General features: G+C 34.8%; 1 protein-coding gene across 1 annotated transcript; it reads left to right on the forward strand.

The window, feature by feature from the left end:
• Positions 1-11,670: 11,670 nt before the first annotated feature.
• LOC122282460 lies at positions 11,671-15,377 on the forward strand. The gene is made up of 4 exons (XM_043094410.1): positions 11,671-12,015; positions 12,185-14,214; positions 14,344-14,431; positions 14,526-15,377. Exons 1-4 carry the CDS (start codon positions 11,671-11,673, stop codon positions 15,375-15,377), a joined length of 3,315 nt encoding a protein of 1,104 aa, XP_042950344.1.
• The last annotated feature ends 10,767 nt before the right edge of the window (positions 15,378-26,144 follow it).

Below are 26,144 nucleotides of genomic sequence, written 5' to 3' on the forward strand. Positions count from 1 at the left end.
AAAAACCAATGGCGAAAGAAAAAAAGTACAGTATTCATGTGTACCGTCGAGTGCTTTAGGATTGCCTCATTAAAACCTTACAAAGGAAAACCCAGTGGGATAAAACCTTAGCGAAGGAAAAAGAGTACAATTAGCACAAGTCTTCAAGACATTACTTCTCCTGAAAAGTGCATGATAAGAGGTCTTCAAACCTCCGCATTCCAATGTTCTGCATAATCTGCTTAAATGTTGCAATTGGTAACGTTTTAGTGAATAAATCTGCCAGATTTTTATTTGACCGTATCTTCTTGATATCAATTTCAACTTTCTTCTCATGAATTGCAATGATCTTCTTGTGTGTATCTGAAAGATAACTCGCATCTGTACATCCAACTAACTGTGGACTTGACCCATATTGATAAAATAATCACAACTGGATCTTTCTGCTCATCACTACTATTCTGGAGTTGTACTCTTCTGGAGTTTTTGTAAATAACATAGTTAGTGGAGAATTCATCAATATTAAACCGCTAACCTCATTTTTTAATAAAAACGGTGGCCAGCCTTTTTAGATCAGACAAGCACCGCAGATTTTCAACTCTTCTGTAGGTCTCAGGCGTGCTGTCAGGCGCCGCCGCAGAGCTATGAAGCTATATTTCAACTCTTTTCTCTTGCTTCATGAGAGATACTGTATCATAATTTTCTCTATAAAAGAAATATTCAGCTCATCTTCATTCGCATCTCATCTTCTTCACTTTTCTGTAATCATACTGCATTTTTACTCTGCAAGCTCTTTCTGCATTCTTATCCTACAATGGCTCAGTGATCTTCTCATGGCCAATATATGAGGTACTCTGCACCTCGTTCATCAGCTGTTCCTGCTTCTACCACAGGTGCTATCATGCAATATAATGATCTGACTCATAGGTCAGATAATGAAGCTATCTATGAGCTTGTGAGTCTCGGTACTCGATACTCATCATCCATTGTCGCATTTTCTCAGCGACTGCAATCCAGAACTTTTGGAGTTGACAATCTCTACGAGAATATTGCTATACTTCAGCGACTTCTTCTGAAGTCCAACATGAAGATAGAATCAATAAAGCAAGAGAATAGGAATTTAAAATCCTTACTTAAATCTTCTTTTCGATTGCCCACCCCTTTAGATAGGGATGCCATGCAGATTCTTGAAGAACAAGAGCGTTTGAAGAATGAGGCAAAGTGCCTCAAATTTCTGTAATTCTTACTTCAAGATAATAATATTTCACAAATATTCATATTTGTATTTTTATCTTTTGGTAGATGTTCTGTGTGCTCCCTTTTATTTCTTCTTTAATAATGCACACTTCATATCAAACCCATAATATGAATCTGAAATACTAATTATATTAAAAGATGGTATTTCATGACTAATAACATCATCCATCTTCCCCTTAAAGCCGCAAGGGTTTCAGATTTATATTTCAAATATGTGCAGTTTTTATGAGCTCTTCTGGAACCTCAATGACATTTAAATCATATATATATCATGATCCAATGATCCATATAAATATGCAGTTAATCATGCATATCCAAACTCTCGGTAACTTTCAAGCTAATAAAAATCTCAATATGATTTCAACCACTTTAAAATCATATCAATATTGTTTCTTCGGGAAACTAACTTGTGGTTTCTATATCACATTTTCATATTAAAAGTTTCAGGCTTTTTATATCATGTATATAAATATCCACTGATATTTAACAAAAATCACCTCTTTAGGTGTTTCCATATTTATCACATTTTACTTAGTGATATCAATTCTGCAGAAATTGAGAAACTGACTCGTGATTTATATATCACATTTTTATTTCCTTTCGATAAATACCCACTGACATTCAACAAGCATCACCTCTTTAGGTGTTTGGACTATAAGTCCCGATGCATCATATTTTACTAGTGAATCAATTCTGCAGGAATTGTTTCTTTCAAATTTGGCCAATATTTTACGTCGTATTCTTCGACGATTCTTGATTCACTTTCATCATTACTTCTGGTAATGTCAATTGCCATCTCATATGGAAATACGTTGTCGACAACGATTTTATTTATATCCATAATTTCTCTATTATTCATGAAATGTAACGAGATCTCATTATTTTCAGGTACCTGTCCCTCTTCAAAGGAAGACATTTTCATGAAAAACCTCTTCAGGAGGCACTCTTCAGGAGATTTATACTCTTCAAGAGTTTATATAGGAGAATTTTATACAGAAAATTTGGATGGACTTTATTGCTTGTTCTGTGGGTATGGCCTTTTCAGGAGCACCAAATTAGATGTGTCTTTCTCTTTTGAGATGCTCTATCTTTTGTATCAATATGTCTCACATGCCTTTAAACATGTCTTTAGACTGCTGAATTTCTTAATTGTCCTACATGGACTTCAATTCTCGCTGGGATTTTAGCAGCTAGAATATGAGACATTTTTCTCTTATTGCATCTAAAATTTAATTATCATCTGAACTTCTGGTTCACATATGATAATCAAGATAACGTCGAATTATTTCATCTTATTTGCTTCTAACAAATTTTTCTTTCCACTTCTGGTGGTAAGACTTTATAGTAAAAGAATCTTCTGGTTCTTTTATGGACGTCCATATGAAAATCATTCGACTTATCGTAATTGATTTTGGATTATCAAGATAACCATGAAAAGATAAAAATATTTTGAATCATATCACCTTTTGATTCATCATAATATTTGATTTAATAATTTGTATAATATCATCTCAAAGAGAAAGCTTACAGCTTTTCCAATACGAGCTTCTGACCCGAAAAGATATTCATTATCACGTCCAATCTCTTAGTTTCTTTGAATGAAACACATCATTCTTTTCACTTCAGGGAATATAATGATATAAATTTATTATCATTCACTTCAGGGAATGATGTAGATCTAGTAAGACCTGATTAATGATTCTTATCAAAAGCTCATTATTTTGCTCAGTCATTGAAAGACCAGATATAAATTTAGAATATATTGTGAACGTTTGCATTTCATATTGCTACTTCAGGAGCATACTCGATATTGCTACTTCAAGAGCACATTCGAGACGTTCATTCAAATATATATTCTTTTGACAATTTCAATTATGCAACTTCAGGTGCATAAATCATAATGAGCTTTTGGTACAAATATCAATCATTTAAACTATGAGATACTCAAAAGCTATTATTGATTTAGAGCGATCCTTCAGGGATGCTCCATTTCCATTCTCAAATAAATTATATCATCAATAAAACTTGCATCTAAACAATATGAATAAAATTAATCACATTAAAATATGAATTATAAAAATTTTAATTCATCATAGATATAATTTGAGATGTAATCATTAATATTCACCTCAAGAATTATAAATAATATATTGAAAAACTTACTTGAAATAGAAGATTACTATCTTCAGTGTCATCATGACCTTCGTGTATTGTAAAAATTAGTGTGATCGAAAGAAAATCACAATATATGACTTCTGTCAGAAAACAAAACAAGTGAGTTCCATGTGATGGTGTATAAAGTAAAACTCTTTTTTTTTTTTTTTCAAACTTCCACGTTTCCTTTAGTGACTTTGTCGCATAAAGCCAAAATGATAAAGGTCCACTCTTGTAAATTGTATGTGAGATCTATTGTCAGTGAAGTCGGCCACGTTCATGGACTCCAGCACCCTTATTCAAATGCTGCCGACAAGCCCCACGCCTTTAACTTTGTCGACTGAGCAAAAGAAATCAATAGCTGACATGATGTCATCACCAAACTCCTCATTGATAATCTCCTTGATGCTTTTACCGAAATGCATGATCGCTTTATTCAATCATGCATACTTTTAGTCAAACTTTGGCTTTAGATTGGCCAATTATGCATTTACACATGCAATTAATTCGCATAGTACATCTGCCACTCTATCACATCATGCTAAGCCATCTGCATCTACACATCAAAAAGTTAAAAAAGGTATTAAACGAGAATTGCACTGTGATTACTGCAGATCGCAGCATCATGTTAATCTGGTGTATGGCCCACAATACTTCGCCACGCGCCTCCCAGAGAATGGAGTAGCCCAATTCGAAGACTGAGCATTCTTCGCAAACTCCGATATAGGACCCGAATCCAAAGCCTGATCTGAAAATCGATGTCTATTAGCTTTGTTGAGGATCGGAAGAGAACCTCTTGATTCCATATATCCCGAACCCAGATCATCACCGCTGAATACAAAGAGTATTTGCATGCTGAATATCGGCTTCTAGTGCTTTAAGAGAATCCTTGAACGAAGACTTCCCATGGCCGGGTATTTTCCCTGAAAATAAAGCTCATCCAAGAAATAGAAAACAAGAGAAGGCAAAACAATAAACAAGAAGAAAGAGAGAGAGAGAGAATTGAATCGTCGTTGTTTCGTTGCCCCTCGTTGAAACCACCGCGTAATAAGACAATATCCTCCTGGGTGAGATTGAGTAGCAGTTGCCGATATCATCATCTTGCTTGTTTCTTTAGACGTGAGACTCGTATGAGATTGAGATTATGGTTGAGGGGTTTTGTCTGCAGGAAGAGCTCTAGATCTTTGCCGATAGGAACGAGATCGAAGAAGAGCCATCAAGTGGGAGCTGGTTTGGGAAGGTTTGGAGGCACCGACTGTGCTCCCACCAGCTTAGACCCCAAAAACCCAGGTCTAATCCAAGGAAGTCGTTGTATGCTTGGACACCGTCGGTTCGGATCAGCTTGATATCGAGGAACCTCTCATAATTTCCAACATCTAGATCCACCTCACCACCATCGTCTAGCACAACAACTTCCACGTGCTCTTGTTGGTGATTTCATTAATGGAAGCCATGAGAGAGAGGAGGAGGGCAACTTGGTCAGCTAATTGGATCGGCGTTGCCTTTGTCCTGCGAAAAACTGTCGACGTTGCCTTTCTCCATGCCCTTTTGGTTTTAATTTTTCTCTACCACTCTCTTACACGATTGAACAACCGATCGATGGATTTCGACGCAGATTAGAAGCAGATCGTGCTGATAATGTGTTATAAATTCAATGAAATGGAGAGAGTTTCAAAAGATTAAGAGAGAGCGAGAGACTCAATGAAAAAGGAGAGAGTTTCAAAATATTGAGAGAGAGCGAGAGAGATTCTCTTATTGATCTGTGTATCATATAATATCAATATACCCATATATATAGGGTTACAAAAGAGACTATACTTTTGACGACTAACACTATGCATTTAATGGCTAGTTAACTATGCTTTTGACAACTAGCACTATGCATTTGACGGCTAGTTAAATGTGGTTATACAATTCAAGATGGTTTATAACACTAATGTGTCAGTTAATACATTTTAAAAAAAATTAAGAAAAATCAGAAAATATATGAAAATAAGAAAAAAAAAAAAAACGTTTGAACCTCCAAACACGAAGAAAACTCTTTCTTAGGTCAAAGAAAATGAAAGCTTTTTTACCAAAATTTTATTTTTCACCAACACTCAATTATGCTTGTGGTCAAGGAAAGCTTTTTCACTAAAATTTTATTTTTTACCATCGGATCGAGTTTACTAAAGTTTCTCATTATCCCAAAAAAAAAAAAAAAGATAAAATGACAATTCCAAAATAATTTTCTTCCAGTTTCTTGACAACCAAACAAGCCATGTAAAAAATAAATGTAAAACAAGTAAGAAAAATAAAGAGGTAGATAGCTAGAATAGAATGAGAACAGAGTTTTCAAGTTCTTCGATTCATTGTTCTCCACATGTACGACCTCCATGAGTTCATGTAAGTTCATCGCTTTTAATCATTGTGCACAAGAAAGAATAGAGAAGACCCACCGAAACAATGATCCTATATATGGGTGTGATGAGTTCATTTTTTTTTTTCATCTTTCAAGTTGACTTTTTTTTTTTCCTAAAACAATTGAAAATGAATTCACTTTCACAAAACTCACAAAAAGTTCTATGTAAAGAAGTGATAAGAATCCCATCACTTTCTTTCTGTGAAGAACTAAAGGAGCAGACGAAAATAAGATAAATCTACTTTAATTTGGCCACGTGGGACGTGGTGTTCCAACGGTTTCCTTGGCCGGTTGTAAATAGATTTTTTCTTATTTGAATCCTAGCTTTTCCCTCTTGATATCGTTTCGATTATTTCTTCTCTCTCTCTTCAAAATTCAAGAAAATGATTATTCTGATTATAAGATAAAAAAATTTATAAATAATAATAAAATGAATTAAGTTAAGATAATTTATAGAATTTATAAAAAAAATTGAATAAAAATATTATAAAGTTAAATAATGAGTTATTTTGAGATTTAAAAAGGTTGAATTAGTTTTTGTATTTATTTTAAAAGTTTGGAAAAATTATAATAATTAAATAATGATTAGATAAAAAAATATATTTAAAATTAAAAAGTATTATATTTTAGTGGTTTTTGAATGTTGAGATGATATGAGATAAAATAAGATGAAATTAACTTAACATCCAAAGGGCCCTAAAGTATCCTCCCCACTTCATGCACTCTAGGATCGGACTAAAGAGACTAGTTTAGTTTACCATCATTAATATGACAACACTAAAAGTCCTTTACCATGTGTGATGGTAGTGGGCATTAAGAAAAACTACTATCATTGATTTCAAGGGGTGCAAAAATTAGGAGTGTGCATCCGAATACAGATAAGGATATTCAAGAATATTCGGATCTATACAAGAATTTTTAAAACTAAGCGAATACTTGCCCAGGTAAAACCAGTTACAACCTAAGTGGTTATCCGATTTTAGAGATGAATATTCAGATTCTAACAATTATCCTGTTTTACCACTTTTTTTTTTTTTTTTTTTAATTTTAACTCTAGTATTTGCACATGTTGTTTTGCATATACAAAAACATCATTTTGAGACAAAAATTCTATTTTTAGAAAAAATAGTTGGTTACAGATAACTTGATCTGAGCAGGTGCTTGGGTCTAATTCGGACAAATAATCGCTCGAATTCATCCGAATTTTCAGGGTCCGAACTAGATAAAAGAAAAAATCCGATCAGGATGCATAACCCTTGAAAAAATGGTTGAAATATAATTTCTAACCATACTAATTGATGCAGCGCAATTTAAGTAGTTTCTTAAAGCAAACAATTAAAATAAAAAGTCACATAGAATATACAATATTATGAATAAGGTAATAAACTTATAATGAAATTATTCATTATAAGTTTATTACCTATCTTACGATGTCATTAAGGGAAGGTTTGGGGCTCATATGAGATATGAAATTCTCATCTAATTTCATTTCATCTTATCCTATCTTACTCCCAAATGTAATTCAAATACATAATTTTTAAAACAATCATTATAAATTTTTCAAACTTTTCAATAAAAAATAATTCAAACTATTTCAAAATTTCAAACAAAAAAAAAAATTATTAAACTATATTCTTACAATATTTTAATTTTATAATATTTTTTATTCAACATTTTCATTCTCATTTCTCAAAGTCCAAAAAATAATCAACTCAAACTATCTCACTACTATTCACAAACTATTTTACTACTATGCACAAAGTTCTCATTTCATCTCACTCCCCAATCTAGCCCCCTAAGAGCACTCTTACCGGGTTATCTAAATTCCAAAATATTGTACATTTTAGTTATTAGGACATCAAAATTGTCCACATTGGATTAGGGAAACACTCACTACAGTAGCTTTTAGCTACAATAAATTCAAAATTAAAATCAAATTTGATAGTTATTGTACATATATCATATACTTATTTTATTATTTTTTATAACACTCTCTCTCACTACAAAAAATGATTATTTGAAGCTAGTTTTATTTCCAGCGATATAATTATGGTCGCAAAAACCATGGTTTTTAATTTCGGGCAAATCTTTGTATCAATCTGGAAAGTAGTCGGAAAAGTTCACTATTTTAGGCAAGTTTTGTGCGCCAAAAATATTATGGACGCAAATAATGTCGTTGGGATAATAATATTTCGTTCTAATAATATTTTCGCCATTACATATATTTGTTACGGTGACTATTTTTACTTATTACGGTGACTTAAAGTTGCCTTAATAAGTTTTATACATTACTTTTGCTCCCGCATTTTATTTTCCCAGGCTTTCCCCATTTTCCCCATTTCCCCTCTCTCTCTCTCTCTCTCTCTCTCTCTCTCTCTCTCTCTCTCTCTCTCTCTCTCTCTCTCTCTCTCGCACTACAACATATATGGGTTTTACCCACAAATTCTTTCCCCAACGCACACCATGGTGGGAAATAATTGGCTGTACACACAACTACTACACATGAAAAAAGAAATGGCTTGTTGCAGCAAGCCGTTGACCGACGACGAGATTTTTTGTAAAAATAATGTCTTTTTGCCACGAAATTGAGTTGCCATAAAAAATATTCACTTACTAGTAAGTCTTTACACGTTCATTGCAAAATGTTAGTCTCATTTTGGACGAATGTTTCGGTGGGAACATATTTTCCTTCTGCTCCTACGATTTCCGCGGTAAATCAACGGTTTGCCCCACTCGATTTCTTCCCAAGATTTCCCGTTTTCTGAAATTTTTCCCCCATTGATTTCTTGTATTCCCCTAATTCATTTTGTGGGTCACAATCAATGTAATTAGGGCTTTGTACTGCAGAGATTTGAACTGTGCAAATCATAAGGAGTCGCAGTCCACGAGTTGGTATCACTCCCCACAGCACGTCCACCAAAAGGATTTCACAAACTCCCTTCCAATATTTTCTTCATCATCCCAGGTGTGTGGTGTGTATAAATGTTATTTTATTTTCTTCATTTCTATTTTCAGCATTTAGAATTGATTTTGGGCATTGTTGTGCAGAGTTACTCTCTGTTTCTTCCCTAATACGAGTTTGGCAGGGCTACCCAAATTCTTGCTGATGTAAGTTTCACTACCTCTTTTCCTTGGTTGTGCTTGAATGTTTTTTCTTGGTCGTTGACTTCTGGGTATCAGTTTTCCTATGATTTGAAGTATTTGTTTTGCACTTTGGCTTTTGGTTTGGGAGAGACTGAAGATGAGAGAAAAATGAATATATAGGCAACCTGTAATTTTCTGTGAATGGTTCATTCAGAAGTGAGGGAAAAAGTCTAGAAAAAATTACTGCATGTTGTTGGTACATGAACTCGGTAGACTGATCGAGTACTGGTGTTGGCATCTAGTTTATAAACAGGGTACACCTTGCGTTCAATAGTTTTTAATTGTATTTGGACATAATATTTGTTCCTTTGGGTTTTGTGAAATGCAATTTGGAGGCATCAAGTAAGACAAAATACTACTTTTTAGGCAACACTTTTTTCTTCAATTTGCAACTTTTTTTTTTAATATATTTTCCTTTGGTTCCTTAATTTTTTAAATTTTTGATAAAAGCTATAGACTTTTTTAGTGTTCAAACCACCTTTGGTTTTGTCTGACATAAGGTAATTAGTGTATTTGAACTCATGTGGAAGCATCTACAGATCATCTCATTTTTTAACTACTGCATGAAATTATCAGCATATGTAAATACTTGTAGATATAGCCAAATGGGGTCTTGTGCTTCCCATAAAATTTCTAAGAAAATATTACCATGGCTTAGCTTAGTATAAACTTTTCATGTTATTGGGTTCGATTACCATTTCATTCTTGGAATCGACACCATTTCATTCTTGGAATCGACAAGACATGATCTCTTGGGTGCTTCTAAAATCCTACTACTGATGCTTGTTTGATGTTCTTGTAGAGATGATTTCAACTATCAAATTGCTTTCTATTTATCTATTTTGATGGCTAACATCTAATTGTTTCTTTAGTTTCTTTTACCTATTAATTTTCTAAGGAACCTTGATTGCCATCGGTAATTTGATTCATGTACCATCTAACATGAATAAAGGGGACTAAGAAGTGAAATTCAACGTCAAAATATAATGATAATATTTAATTCCTTTACTGGAGATGCACTTTATCTTTCTCACAAAGTTCTATATGCAAATGGTAGCCAATAATATTTTTAATTCTTTCTGTATGGATGGATCTTTGTTGGCGCAGAGTCTTGGAAGGGGTTCATGCATCATTTGTGGAGTCAGTACCATTTAAGTATTATATTAGAGAAATATAATACTTTTCATTGTGAATTTTATTATTTTCAATCAAATCAATTGATGCGTCAGATTTTATCTTAGTCATTTCTCTTTATGTTATTAAAGTGATCGACTATAAAACCACAAAACATGAGACTCGCGTCTCAACTTATATGGAACAAATATTAATTTAAGAGTAATGCTAGATATAGTTGTGGAATATATAAGTACCATACCATTCTCTTAAAAAATTAAAATTTATTATTAAAAAATTATTTTTTTCATATGATCTTATATTTACTCACTTTTTTTAAAAGAATTGTGTGAGACTTAGCATCGCCCTCACCACTGTAAATAAATTTTTCTTAATTTATTACTCACTTAGATGCGGTTTGGGCTATTGAACAATACCATCAACTGTTTTGAACGTAAATGATTTGTAGTAAACTTCAGCACTTTTGCAAATATCTTGAAAATTATGGTGAGCCTGACCATATAGGAAAAATATCTTCTTCTCTGCAAGTTAGGGATGCGTGGATTTTTTTAATTTCCCTTAGTTTTCTATTGATGAGACTCCATATCTTGTAAATCAACATTCAGTCCAAGGATTGTGGTGAGCTATAATATAGCTAGGCTTATCTATCTAATTTCTTGTAGCTGAACTTCCACGAAGCATAACTCTAAAGTCTCCCACATGCATTTTCCATTGACAATCCATGTAGTAATCAAAATGTTTGGAATACATGTAGATTCAGAACTAGGCTATATAGCCATGTGAAGAGAATGGATGATGATAATACTCATGCAAAAGGGTTGAAAAATTCTGGTATTTGTTTGTGCTGATGATACTTAGAAGCCCATAATATGGACAGACACAGAATTTTACTGTTTGTGTTTTTGTTTATGTCTAAGCGCTGGTTTGGGAAGCTTTTATCAGATAAAATATAAATATTTAAATCTACTTTATATAAGGTTAAACTTTTGCATTAGTAGAGTGGAAATTTGTGATGCTTAGATATTAGATGAACTGACACAATATATATGCCTTTCCATGGGGGGTTTGCTTAAACATGTTTTTAAATACATAATCCTACATTCAACTGTGTGCATGGGAGATTAGATATTGATCACACTGGTATATTGTGTATGAGAAATATGGATCTCTCTTTATATCGCATAGTATTTATCCTATATTAGTGACAAAGCCTTATACCTAATTAATATAGACCACCTAGGCAAATGGTTGGTCTTATTGTCTACTCTAATAGTATCATATCTTTAAGATACTAGCTTTTTAGTATATAATTTTGTAGAAGGTTTCTTAATTAAGGACCATTTCATAGAAAAGTGGAAAATAAGCAATGCACGTTTGAAATATTGATTGGTAATGAGCTCCACCGGCAAGGGGGGCATCTTGCTCCTTTTAGTCCATCTTCCCACACCAATACAAGTTTTGTATATAATTTACAAATACCAAATACTACACATCAAGATGCTTCATTAGTCCTAATAAATTTTGTATATTACTTATTATTACTTTGCACTACTTGGATTATAAACCCTTATTAACTTCTACTATTTCACGATTTGCATTAGATGGATAAGGCTTGGATGCACATCGAAGATAGATTGGGTTCCAACGAATATGGTGAAGGTGTTAGACAGTTCATGGCTATGGCTCAAGCCCATGCCCCCGGACATGATCACATTAGGTGTCCATGTAGAAGATGCCGAAATAGAGCTTTCCACCCTCTTAGTATGGTCGAAGATCATTTGTTTATCATAGGCATTGAACAAACTTATACTAAGTGGATTTTCCATGGGGAAGATGATCCTTTCTTGGATGTTACATTTTCAGATGATGATCATGTTGATACATCGGCTTACAATGACTACATCGATGATATGGACGACATGTTAGATGACATTTTTAAGGGTGGGGTCGTTTATGGATAATTCAGCCACATTTGAAGGTAACGCTGATGTGGATGATGAACCACACCCTAATAGTACTACTATAAACCTTAATTTTGAGGAGTTGCTAGCCGACGCGCGACGTCCACTTTATCCTTCATGTGCAAAATTTTCAAAGCTATCATTTATTGTGAAGTTGCTTCACATTAAGACAATTGGTGGTTGGACCGTTAAGTCATTTGACATGCTGCTAAATCTACTACGTGCTGCATTTCCCCATGCTCTTTTCCCAGCCACATATAACGAGGCTCGCCGCTTGGAGCGTGGGTTGGGATTCAGTTATGAGAAGATACATGTTTGCCCAAATGATTGTGCATTGTTTTGGAAGGAAAATGCAGCATACAATGAATGTCCTAAATGTAATTCATCAAGATGGCTTTCAAGCACAAGTAAAGCACATAAGATACCACAAAAAGTCCTCTGGTATTTTCCTTTGAAGCCACGCTTGCAGAGACTATTTATGTCAAAGAAGACAGCCAAAGACATGAGATGGCATGTAGAAGAACGTGTTGACGATTCGACTTGCATGACACATCCAGCAGATTCTAGGGTATGGAAAGACTTTGATAACAAACATAGTTGGTTTTCCCAAGATGCTCGAAATGTTAGACTTGGTCTAGCGAGTGATGGGTTTAATCCATTCAATAACATGGCCAAACCGTATAGCATATGGCCGGTACTACTTGTGCCTTACAACTTGCCCCCTTGGTTATGCATGAAAGATCCATACACCATGTTGTCGTTGCTCATCCCTGGCCCTAAGGCACCAGGAAATGATATTGATGTCTTTTTGCGTCATTTAGTAGATGAGTTAATGGAATTATGGGAAGATGGTATTCATACTTATGATGCACATAATGGGCAAATGTTTAAAATGCATGCAGCGTTGCTTTGGACTATAAATGACTTCCCGGCATACGCTAATCTGTCCGGGTGGAGCACAAAGGGGAAAATGGCATGCCCTGCATGTGCAGCTGACACAGATTCTCTCTGGTTGGTTTATGGGCGCAAACATTGTTATATGGGTCATCGACGGTGGTTATTACCAGATCATGCATGGAGAAGGAAGAGAAATGCTTTTAATGGGTATGTGGACCATCGACAAAACCCATCAAGGGTCACGAGAGATGATTTGCTACACCAACTACTTGAGGTGTCACATGTGCAGTTTGGAAAATCTTCTCTAAAGAGAAAACGGACACCCAATGAATTAAATTGGACAAAAAAAAGTATATTTTTTAAACTTCCATACTGGCTACATTTGGGATTGAGACACAATCTCGACGTCATGCATATTGAGAAAAACATATGTGATAACGTGTTGGGAACATTGTTGAATATTGAAGGAAAAACTAAGGACTCTGCCAATGCACGTAGGGATTTGGAAAATCTTGGATTAAGGAAAGAATTACATTTACAACATGATGGTGATCGCATTTCTATGAATCTTGGAAGCTACATGTTAAATTTAAATGAGCGAAGGAATTTTTGTGCATGGTTGTCAGAAGTGAAATTCCCTGATGGTTTTGCATCAAATATTGCCCGTTGTGTCAACGTTAGTGAAGGAAAAATCAAAGGAATGAAGAGTCATGATTGTCATATCTTTATGCAAACACTACTTCCGGTTGTCATAGGTGGATTTTTACGACCTAATGTGCGTCAAGCTTTAATAGAGTTAAGCACTTTCTTCAAAGAGTTATGTTCACGAACTTTGACATTACCAGTGTTGCATTGGCTAGAAGCTAATATCCCTATCATTCTCTGTAAACTAGAAATGATATTCCCACTAACATTTTTTGACATCATGGTCCACCTTGCTATTCATTTGCCAGAGGAGGCATTGTTATGTGGACCTGTTCAGTACAGGTGGATGTATCCATTCGAAAGGTATTTAGGAAAATTCAAGCGGTACGTCCGCAATCGAGCCCGTCCAGAAGGTTCAATTGCTGAGGCATATATTCATCTCGAGTGCCTGACATTTTGCTCTATGTACCTTCATGATATCGAGAGCAGATATAACCAAGAGGAACGCAACATTGATGTTCCAGTTGGAGGGAGTTCATCGATTATTTGTCCAAGTTTATCTGTTTTCTCACAAAAGATTCGTCTGTTGGGGACAGCAATCTCTCACAAATTAGAAGACACACTTATAGCAAAGGCCATATGGTATGTACTTAATAATTGCGTAGAGGTTGAGCAATACATAGAGTAAGTACACCAAGATTTCCCATTTAGTTTATGCATTTGTTGTATAATGTTATCAGTGTCCTACTAATGTGTACAACATATATGCAGTGAGCACTATAAGAAGATTAAAGAAGAGGACCAGAATAACGTCGAACGTAGGCATCAAAGTCAATTCCCATCCTGGTTCAGATCACACGTAAGAGCACGTACCATCCTAAATATTAATTTATCATCTTAATGAAATTTCCATGATGTAACTGTATTTATTTTGTCCTGTTTGGGCTCGTTAGGTGAGGGAGTTGCGTGCAAATAGTCCAAATGACATCACCGACGACATATATGCATTAGCATGTGGTCCAGATCCGTGGGTTGCATCATATGCCGGTTGTATAATGAATGGAATTCGTTTCCATACTAAAGAGCGTGAAAGGCATCGCCGCACCCAAAATAGCGGTGTGGTTGTTAATGGCGAGCACCAAGGATTGCCTATGGACTTCTATGTTGTGTTGCATGACATTATTGAATTACGGTATATGGGGTGGCATAAGGTATACTTATTTAGTTGTGCCTGGTGGGATGTTGGCGACCCGAGAAGGGGGATACGTGTGAAGGACCACTTAACAAGTGTGAATACAGCAAGACAATGGTATAAAGATGAGCCATTTGCCTTAGCGTGTCAAGTATGTCAAGTGTTTTACCTAAAGGACCCAACCTTGGGGGGAAGTTGGAATGTCGTACATAAGATTACAAATAGGAATTTTTACAACATTCAATCCATGACATTAGAAGAGGATGAGAGTAATGATGATGATGAATCCAATAGGAGTGATGCAATAGGTGAGGGTGAAACCAATCTCAATGAGTATGGGCCTATTCTCGACAATGACTCATCGATGCAACATCCATTAATGCATCGAGTCGATCAAGAGCCTTTGACGGTCGATCCATTAACCATTTCACCTCGAGTGATGTCTCAACCAATAGAGGATGATATATTTATTAATGATAACACCATTGACGAAGACATAGAGATGGAGAACATAAATGTGGGGCAAAACTCTGGTTCCGAGATGCAGCACCATCTAGATGAGGTGACGGAGGATGATGATGGTATGGCTTATCCATTCAATTTGATCATATAAATTACAATCATCAACTAGTTGTTGGAGTCCATATTTTAATTATCAACTAACTACTCCTTTATATATAACACCACTTAACAATTTTATTAACTTTTTCCTATTCGAAGCCTTCAGTTTAAGTGACCCCTCTATGAGCACCCTTTGTGGATTGAAGTGACATTTTTTCTCTTGTGTATACATTAGATGCCATTATAACGTGTAAACTCATTGAAATCAAACACTGCTGTATGTATTGATTAACTTTAGCACTAGTAGTTTACTTTGTGTGAAATGGTTCTTCGCAGACAACGAGTGACTTCAATTGATGGGTTGCAGGAAGGTGGTCCCCAATTTGCTGAAGGTGTTCAGGTGAAGGACCATTGATGAAAGTAAGAATGTTTCATTAATCTGGTTGCACTCAGCTTATTTGCATGCATCTGGTTTGGTTTAAAGACCCTGTTGATTAATATTGGTTTATTAGGTTTACCATACTAATAAATCCAAAATGACAAAAGCTAGAGCAATCAACATATTGAATGGTTGTGTGAAGGAAGTAAATGGTGACTCATGCTGTTTAATATTGTGTGCAGATGGAGTGTTTACTCACAACGACCATTTTGGCAAGATGGTCGAAGATTGTTGGTGGAACATTACAAACTTATGTGAATGAGGCTGATCATGAAGTGTGCATTTAAAATAGGCTGAATATAGTCCTCTTTCAAGTACATTGAATGCACAGGAACGGTTATAACAGGGTGACATGAAAGAATGTTTATTTAGGATTGTTAATGTGGTAACAGTAATTTGATAACTATTAATGCACACAATGCAAATGGAGAACACGTAGTTGGTAAACGACTAAATATAATGGACAGGGTTTACCCTACAACGTTGTGGAAAAGAGCTACCGATGGAGGAATTGGTATAAATCGTTGCCACAGCCATTGCATGTAAAGGTCAATATTAAGGGATGAGTTACGTCCATTAAAATATATATGCTCAACATCTTCAAAGATGGAAAAATTCATTTCAGATTTAAATTAAGAATTTGTCCAACTAATATAAGAACATGTTGTGCAATACAAACGGCTGATTTATTTAGCTGTATGTCATCATTGCATTATTCGTATTGAAAATAAGGCTTAGCCAAGATGATGCAGGGTTCTAATTAAGTTGATGGGGTTTATTTATAAACACAAAGTGTATTGAATTGGCAGTTTAATTAAATGAAAAGTTAATTGTTTGACGTACAATCTCATTTCTTGAATGTGGACTGCAGCTTTACAGCTTCAACAAGGCAGGAATAAATTAGAATTTTCATCATGTGGAAATATGTATGTACATCATTTGGCAATGAAAACTTCGGCAATAAGGGTGTAAGGGAAAAAATAGTATTTCAAATTATTTTAATTATGAATGTTAGGGTTACGTGAAATGTGCTGATGATATCAGTTTTATAAAGTGAAATAATCTATGTGAATGTTGCAGAGTATGGAGAAATGTGGTAAAATTATATTTCCTTCACAAAGGAAAATAATAAATTATGTTATAATGGAGCACAAGGGAAAGAAGCGGGAGTTGCCAAAGATTGGTGCGGGATAATTCACCAAAAATTTCTAAAATGGCGCCAGCACATTTCCCAAGTGATTGATAGATGGTTAGAAACACTCCAACAAGACACCTGTTATCAGAGGCTATCATGGTTAAGTTGCATTCTGCCTTGGTTAATACATTTCAACGAAAGGAGTTGCTGCCCTGCTTGAGTCCAACTACTTCATGCCTTTGTTGCCCAACTGGTTAAATCTGTAAGTTTGGGTTTGCATGTTCTGTTCTCCCTCTTGAGTTCCAGAGCCTTCTTCCCTATCTTCCCTGATTCTTTTCTTCAACAGCTTCCTTCACAAGAAGTAAGGGTTGTTAGCTCCAAGCTTTCCTCCCTTCCACACTGATAAATCAAAGGGGTTTGATTTTTTTACTGGTTTTATGCCAAAGATTGACAAATCCCACACAACCCAGATATTTCCAGGTAAATATTTTCTAATGCTTTTGGAGCTGAGATAGATCAGCCAAAAGCATGTTTTGCTTGCATTTAGAATGGTTTTATATTATAAAGATACACCTTTGTTGTTATCATTTGTAGTCTCTGTGCAATGGTTGTGTTTTTTGAGCTGGGACTGGGAGTTAGTTTACAAACAATACAAACCTGCCCACTTTATCCTCATGAGTTGGTAGGTTTGATTAGTTTTTAGGGAAATCAACTGGTAGACATCAGAAGTGGCAGCACTTTTTCTATCTATCATCTAAAGATTCTTCAAGTGTCCCCCACCCTCATTTTCTATCTATGATAAACTCGGGACTCTACACGTCTTTATACAACACTCATTCAGCATTTGTTCTTCATCTCAAGCTAGCATTTTTTCTCTGCTTCCTGGATTCTATTTAAGATTGGGAGTTATTTTATGCTTCTTACATTAAGTAGCAAATGGTTGCTAATGTTCTTGGTAAGGTTGCTTAACCAATGGAATATAAATTATTTAGCCAACGAGGGTTAGGCCAAGTTAGTATCGAGTGATTATGTAAATACTTAAGTCAAGGGGGATGACTATAGTAATAGCTTTTTTATACTATACATGTGATAACTAATTGATATGTGCTAAAACGAGATTTTGTCACTAGAGAACAAACTCTTTTTGGCTATTTAAAGTTCTTTTCCAACATAACCAAGGTATATTGCTGATTCTACAGAAGTGGTTTATGTAATATGTTAATAATTTCTGAAGGGCATATTCTGATTGGTTCGGTGAGTCAAGTTAAATATGATTTAGCAGTATCCAATCCAGGTGAGTCTCATGCTCCTTTGGGGTACATGAGGCAATTAACGCATAAAACATGTTAGGATTTCTACTTATGTATGTTAATGAAGCTAATAAATTCTATCTTAGTTGTTGAAAAATATAGAAGGTTTTTTCAAATATACAAATTAATACTCCAAAGGGCCAGATTATATATATTGTGTTGCATGTTAGTCCTAATAGTTTGAATTCCAGATTAAGACAACGATGTGGCAAACTGTAAAGGGGGGAAGGAGGGGACGAGGGGGACACAACAAAGCACCACCATGTGCACGTAGCACCTCAGATGCACAAGAGTTGCCTCAGAGAAGAAATTTGCATGATGAGGACGCCCCACTATCAAATGAGTCGACTGAAGTAGTAGGAGATGCGGTTGTTCAAGGGTCCATGAATGTAGTGAATGCTGGAGAGGGGAATGCTACTATAGGTTTGTAAAATAAAGTCGTTAGTTTTCTTTGTGGCAACATCATATATAGTGCAGTTCAGATTATAATATTTGTATGAGCATGACAATAATTAAAGCTATTACTGACTAACATTTTTGTCATAGCTCCACCATTAAAGAAAAGGGGTCGAGGGCCTGCTAGGGGTACACAATTCGAACGCCTAAGGAAGCTGGGTAAGATTCCTTTACTTATCAAGGATGGGCATAGAGGTCCATCATGCGAGAATGCTACCATCTTTACCAGTCGAGTCACATGGGTCGTTAAAGTTTATGCCGAACTAAGGCATGATAGCTGGAGTTGTGTAACTGCAGAGGAGAAACAAGAGCTGATTGATCGTGTTAGGGTAGTCTCTTATTATATACACCTTATACCCAATTATATTTGAATTTATCTATATGTTCCAAGGAATTGTATGTAATATGGTATTCTTTTCTTAATTTGCAGGCTGACTTTGTACTTGATTGGACGAAGGACAACCATCGTGAGATGGTGATAACAAATCTAGCCGATAAGTATAATGCTTACCACTACGAACTACATAAAGTGTACCTAAAATATGGATCACATGAGGAGGCCCTATCTGGTGGAACTTCTATGGTGGACAAACCAGTTTGGGAATGGCTATGTCAAAGGTGGGCCAGTGGCAGATTCAAGGTAAAAATCAATTTTTCCTGAACAAAAGCCAGTAAATGTTCTTATCATTTGTGGTTAGGTGTTAGATCAGCAAAAGTAAATTATTTGGTTGTGTTATTAATTTCTGACTAGTTAATACATGTATGAGAATTAATGTTTTCCTCTTTTAAATTTAGGAGCAATCTTAAAGAAACACTAGTAATCGAAAAAAACTTAAGGTTAAACATACTGGTGGCAGGAAATCCTTTGTCAGGATTTTGGAAGAGAGGGTAAGGATTTTGAACTAATACAACTTTCAATATATACATTTCTGAAATGAGTTAAGTAATTTGATGTATACATGTTGTTTTTGAATGCCAGCGCGATACAACACTGAATCTGGTTGCCTTCTATAAAGAAACACATTGGTCAAGGCAAAAGGAGAAATTTATCAATGCTGATTCTGAACACAATTATGTGAGAATGTTTCTCATTACCATTTTAATCGATATATACTAAGTAAAATATATAACACCAGCTTTTATTTCCTATGATTTCAGAATTTAATGATGGAGAGGTTGAACGAGAAAGACGATGATGAGGAAATTGAAGAAGCAGCTGAGAGTATTTTCAAGGATGTTTTAGGATACAAATCTGGTTATGCAAAAGGGCTGGGGCACTCGGTCATTCCTGACCCCTCTCCTTCAATGCAGAAGAACAAAGCATTTGTGCGTTTGGCTGAGGAGAATGACAGAAACAAGACTTGTGCATAAATGTACAAGTCTAAACTAGACCAAATAATGGGTGACATGGAAGCTATGAAGAGAAATTTTTCTGAGTGTGAGAAAGGAATGCACCTCCGGATGTCTGAGTTGGAGTCAAATCGTGAGTCTCAAAGAGAGACTCCGGGAGATGCTTAGGCATCTATGTTAAGAGAAAAGCCCTACCTTTTTTGAGACCAAACTTTTTGTGGATATGATTGAAGTAGGTGGCAGTGTGGGAAGTGATAATTATGGTATTTTGTCGCTAGTTTTTTGGAACCCACTTGTAGTCTGGTCTTTATAAGTAACATCCATTAATATTTTGGAGAAATTTACCACTTGAGGAATTTGCATTGGAATTGATCAAGGTTGTATATTGTAGTAAAGTGATTTTCAAAAAGCTTGGAAACTTATGAAAGGGTAATAACCCTCTCCTATTTCATTGCATATATATAATTTGTAGACTTACAATAAATATATTAGAGAATCAAAATTTAAAATACCCACTTTGTTTCTTTGCAGGGTCCACACAGAATTGTCAGAAGTTTATGTATTTTCACACCATAGCTGATCAAATTCCAGTACCAGTTTCATGGGAAAGGCAGTTATGTAAGGCAATTGGTGCAGATTTCCTCACAACCAACCCACAACAGTTTTCACCAAGTCAACAGCTAGGAGTAAGTTATGAACTATTTCAAATATTTGATGATATTTATTCAAGAAATGCACTGTGAGGTATCATGGTAAATGTGTTGGAATATGGAAATGATGCATATTAGTGGGCTAGTTTGGTTAAGCCACAAAATAGGATGATCAAAGAAGTAGTGGTTCAAGTATGTTTCCTGGGAAAAACTGATGGTGAAAACCAAGAATTGTGGCAGGGGAGATGCATAAAATTAGGAAATTATGTAGTGTGTCATAAAGGTTTTAGCCATATAAAAGAAACATCTAGTTTATATGTGAACGGTGAATTTGTGGAGACTTTGTATGTTTTATGTGCCAAATGATTATAGAGTACATAGCATTGATATCATGGATTGGTGTTAATCATGTTAGTAGGCTAAAAACTCAGTATTTGGGAACTACATGGCATTGTTGAAGTTTTGCAAAATCCAAAACTTATTATGTGGCCCAGCAATGCTTCTTGTTATTGGGGTGCTATTTTTGTATGATAATGTTTCTTTCTCACTGTTGGTGGCCTAAAACTTTATCTCCCTTACTGTAGAGTTGGTCTTAGTAGGTAAGAAACAATGTGTAATGACTAATGCAGTTTGTAACACTGTTTTTCCAGGTATGTGAAGCTGGAAGAGGCTTTGCACCCAGATTTTCTGGACATTTAGTGGGAGCTTCAGCATCAACTAGGCATGGAATGTTGAGGGAGTTGTGTCTAAAACTTGAAAAATATGTAAACATTGTAGTTCCGCACTTGTATATGTTATGATTTAAATCTACTACTTTACAGTAGTATGCATGTTGCCAATGTCTTATGTACTTCCCACTTTGACCACATTGATGTATTTGCTAAACTTGTATTGACTGGTTAACACAGTGGAATTCCCCTAATTAATGTTCTTGTTGTGAATGAATTGTTCCTCTATGGATATTTTACTTCCTATTGCTTTCGAGACATGACTAGAATGGAGCAACATGTGAAAAAGTTGCATTGATGTAGACATTCTTCCGCTTATTATTAGTATATTAAATTTAACTTATTATACAAGGAATTTAAGGATGAAGGCAGCTTGTGGGAAAAGATGCTGCTGTAGAACTATTCTATCCACAATTAGCTTTTGGTGGAAAAAGAGCTTTACTGATGAATTGCTTTTGTGATAATATATCTATACTGCACGATATTTCTTTGCGGAAAATGCCTTACAAATCAGTATTTCTCAGCAAAGGGCTTTGTGGATAATAACTTCTACACACAGGCTATGCTCTTGGCAAAAGTTGGTGATATACATTTATTTTCACGAAGTGATTCCATCACTTTTATTATTTCTTAGCAGCCTGCTTCGTGGGTAATAACTTATTTCCAGGGGGATTTTCCATCACTTTTGGTATTACCGACCATTGCATTTCGTGGGAACATGTGGTATTCCTCACCATATTGATATCTCTTGGGGTACTTGCGATGACCCTTTCCTCCTTTAACCACAGTTACTTTCATGGAAAAAAGTGACTTTTACCCAAGAATTAGACTTCTCGTGAGAAAATATACCTAAAGTCACCAATTTTAAATCACGAACCACACATGAAAACATTTTGTGAGTAAAAACATTTTCTCACGGAATCCATACCTTTTCCAACAAAAACCGTTCCTGGGAAAAACCAGTATATGTTGTAGTGTCGGGTTCTACAAGGGGGTTTCCTTTCATTGCCAGCCCTGCCGTCTTCTCGTCGACGCCGGTGAGTTTCTCTTTGAAAATCTTAGGCTCTCTCTCTCTCTCTCTCTCTCTCTCTCTCTCTCTCTCTCTCTCTCTCTCTCTCTAACTCTCGTTCGTATCTCTTTACTACATGGAACCATACGTGGCTCTTGTAGCTTCATCATAAGTAAGAGTACCTACAATGGCAGTAGGAAAAGTACCTAGCCAAAGTCTACTCACCTTGTTTGGCTCCAGAATTTCTGCAACCCACTTCCCCCATGTCCTCTGCCAAACACCTCTATAGTTACATATCAAGTTCTCTGGGCCTCCCTTACTTTTCATACATCCCTTCTTCGAACCCTTAGCTAGAATTTTCCGAATTGGTTTATTCTCATTGTTGCAAGCATCGAGTTGTTCATTATATTCTTTTCAATTCAAAAGAATGGAGGCTAGGGATCTAGATCCATCCCCTCTGGTATGAGTTTGATCCAACTTAAGCATGCAAATTGAAGTTGGAAATGAACAGAAAAACCAAAAGAATTGTGTCGATTACCCTGCCAATGTTAGAAAGATTGACTTTGATTTTAGAACAGAAAACATTCATCATAAAAATAAATTGACATAAATAGTTATCAACAGGCTAAAACTACAAATAGAGGATTTAATATTTTATAAGCCATCCATACACTCCATTCGTCATAAGTGTAATCTTTTTAATATAATATCAAGGGAATGATATTTTGTGGTTAGCTATTGATTGCAAAGAAATTTAGTTGATTGTTAGTGTTATATCCATTTTGAGTATAACAAAAGAATAATGCTTGTATTTAGTGTAATTAGATGATTAATAAGATAAGTGCTTAATGAAAATAGACGGCATTGGAGTATGCTTTTTTTTTTTTTTTCTTATTATGTTCTGCTTCATTTGTTTGCTAATAATAAAGTCATTGAATATTGGATTTTATTAACCACAATGAACTTAGGACATACATATAGAGAGACAACAACAAGGGAATTGTTAACTGTTTTGGTTCTCTAGTGACTGGCAGTTGTCAACAAATTCCCACTATCATTTTTGCTTCTTGTTTTAACTACTGATGAGGTGGCTTCCAATTTCATTAAGACTTGGTACTTAATGTAAAATTGCATTATAGCTCATTGATGGTTTCATAATTTTCGAACCTATGCATTTTGGAAAGAAGTAGGATGTTTATAGCCACATAAATTCTCAGAGTAACTTAGCAAAATAATCTTTTTCTGTTAATAACAAAGAAGCTTTTGGTTGTCCTCCATTTATTTTGCTTTGACAATTTTAAACTCCTCAAATCCAACATCAGTGGGGTTCTAATGCTTAATCATGTCATGGTTTCAAGTACTCGAATGTTCTTCTGTTATGTGACTCTACTTTTATAATTTTGGTAAATTTGTGGTTAATATAATGTTGTAAGTGTATTTATTTTCCTTCATCAAATCGTCAATATTATGACTAACTTTGTATTTGGATGGTGATCTGTCTTACTAATTTGAACAGTTAAAAGAGGGTCTATTCATGAACCTGATAAACTTTTTGGTTGGTGGAGTCAATTCCCACTTGTTGATTTGGACAATTCATCATGTACTACTCGGATTGCGCATGTTTTAACAGTTGTGCCAAGTGTGTGGAATTTATGTTGCTTGGAAGGTAATTGATACTTAATTGAAGCAATATTCTTGGAGTTTACATGCAAATGATAGCATAAAGAATATGTTCCCAGATAAAGAAACAAACCAAGTGCATTTTATTTGTGATGTCAAGAATAGAATCACCAAGTGCATATATATCTTCTCCCAATATATAATATGTGCCGGTTGCTTAAGGATATACAAACTATTTTCTGAAAGTTCTCTTTTTGACTCATTTCCTTCCCCTTCTCTTTGTATATGGTATAACACATGCAACTATATACAAACAACATGTTTATGCAACTTGACATCTTAAATATGTAGCCTATACATAATCAATATCGGGATAGCAGTTACAGAGCAAATTATTGATGTAGCTTTTGCAAACAGAAAGCATAAAATGACTAATTCATCAACAGAGACATTTGCTTGGGATATTTTAGTTGTAATTGTGTCTGGACCGAGTCATCTAAATTTTTTTGCTGTTAGATGTTTCTATGCCATTTTTTCAGCTCTCTATATGCCAATAAACTTGGATCGAAAATATAGTAGTCGATGATTGTCAACAAAATAGTAAAGTAGAAAGACAACAAATCTAAACTTTGTCTAGTTTAATTTCAACTTTTCTTGTGCAAAGTGGTCATTCACTCTATTATATGCTTATAGTTATAATGGAACATTACACTCATTATGCATATTTGGTCTTCATTTTGGTCAGTTGCTTGATTTAATCTCATAAGGTGCTCTTGGGTACTAGCTGGAGACCACAAATTCTGAAGTTTCTTGCAACGTAGAGTGAATAAAGTTTAACATATACAGCTCAAACCAAGCTGTCAACTAAAAGACCTTCAATAAAAATATATTTCTCCATCTACTGCAGATTACTTAAGGTAATTTTCCTACTTAATGCTCCAGTATTTCAAAGTGGTAGAATCATTCATCCATTTGAATAAATCCCATATTTCTTATTGAAAGGGAGAGATTAAAAAATATGCATAGTATAGAACTTGAAACTAGCAAATTGAGTTATTTACTCACAAGTGAGTTGTGATTATCAAAAACTTAGACTTCCACATCATCATACTTTTATTAGGCTAGAATGTAATAGTATGATCGTGACAATACCAATAGGCTAGGCTAATTCTCATTCTTTTGCTCGAAGGAAAATAGTATTGGCTATGGTTGAAGAGTTTTGTGCATGGCTAGCATTGCTGGTGTGTTTTTTTAAGTTGGATTTTTAAATATTTGATCTTGTTGTCCTTTTCTTAAAACTCAGCTAAAATGTTTTTGGTTTTAGTGCTAGAATTAATTCTCTTTGTGAAATGCTGCAATGTTTTCATTTACTTGTAAAATAATCTCTTTGTGGCAATTTAACATGCGTTCATATGTAAACTTGGTGTGATATACTTAATCGGTGCTGGGTTTCCATCCTATTATTATATAGCTTATAATATTTGAACAGGAGGCCATTATTTTAAGATATATAAGATGACCCTTCTACAGCTATGACTATTGATATACTGTGAGCCATATATGACAGAATCTTGATTAGACCATGTTGAACCCAAGATTTTAAATTTTGTGTAATTATATATTTACACATGGATTTTGATGATAAAAAATAAATTTAAAGAATAAAAAAATCTCAAGCTCAAGTTGTCTACACAATGGAGTCAAGCACATCAAGAAAACAAGCATGAGCAAGAAGGGAACAAGTTCACATTAAAATTATAGAGTAATGTTGTAAATCTCTTCAAAATTCGAAATTAGGATTAATACTCAAAATTAATATTTTATCATAAAGCATTAAAATACATTTTCCACATGTGCATGAATATTTTTGAAAATTAAATTTGAAAATTTTGAAAGATGATTGATTGTCATCTTTTGCATGTGCATGCCTTGATTAAAGGGTTGAACTTTGAAAATATTAAAGATGATTGATTGTCATCTTTCACATGTGCATGTTTTATTTGAATATTTTCAAAAGTGATTGATGCTTTTTTAGACTTATACAAAAAGTAAAAGATTAGGTTTGAATTTTTTGAAAATGAAAGTGTGCTCATTTTGTCATATGCCAAAAGTAAAAGATTAG

The sequence above is a fragment of the Carya illinoinensis genome, chromosome 11 (genome assembly GCF_018687715.1).
Source record: "Carya illinoinensis cultivar Pawnee chromosome 11, C.illinoinensisPawnee_v1, whole genome shotgun sequence".
Lineage (NCBI taxonomy): Eukaryota > Viridiplantae > Streptophyta > Magnoliopsida > Fagales > Juglandaceae > Carya > Carya illinoinensis.

Coding starts and splice junctions, on each gene's coding strand:
- LOC122282460 (XM_043094410.1), top strand. CDS start 11,671: ATGGATAAGGCTTGGATGCACATCGAAGATAGATTGGGTTCCAACGAA. Junction 12,016..12,184: donor ATGACATTTTTAAGGGTGGG/GTCGTTTATGGA, acceptor TTTATTGTGAAG/TTGCTTCACATTAAGACAAT. Junction 14,215..14,343: donor CTTATAGCAAAGGCCATATG/GTATGTACTTAA, acceptor ACATATATGCAG/TGAGCACTATAAGAAGATTA.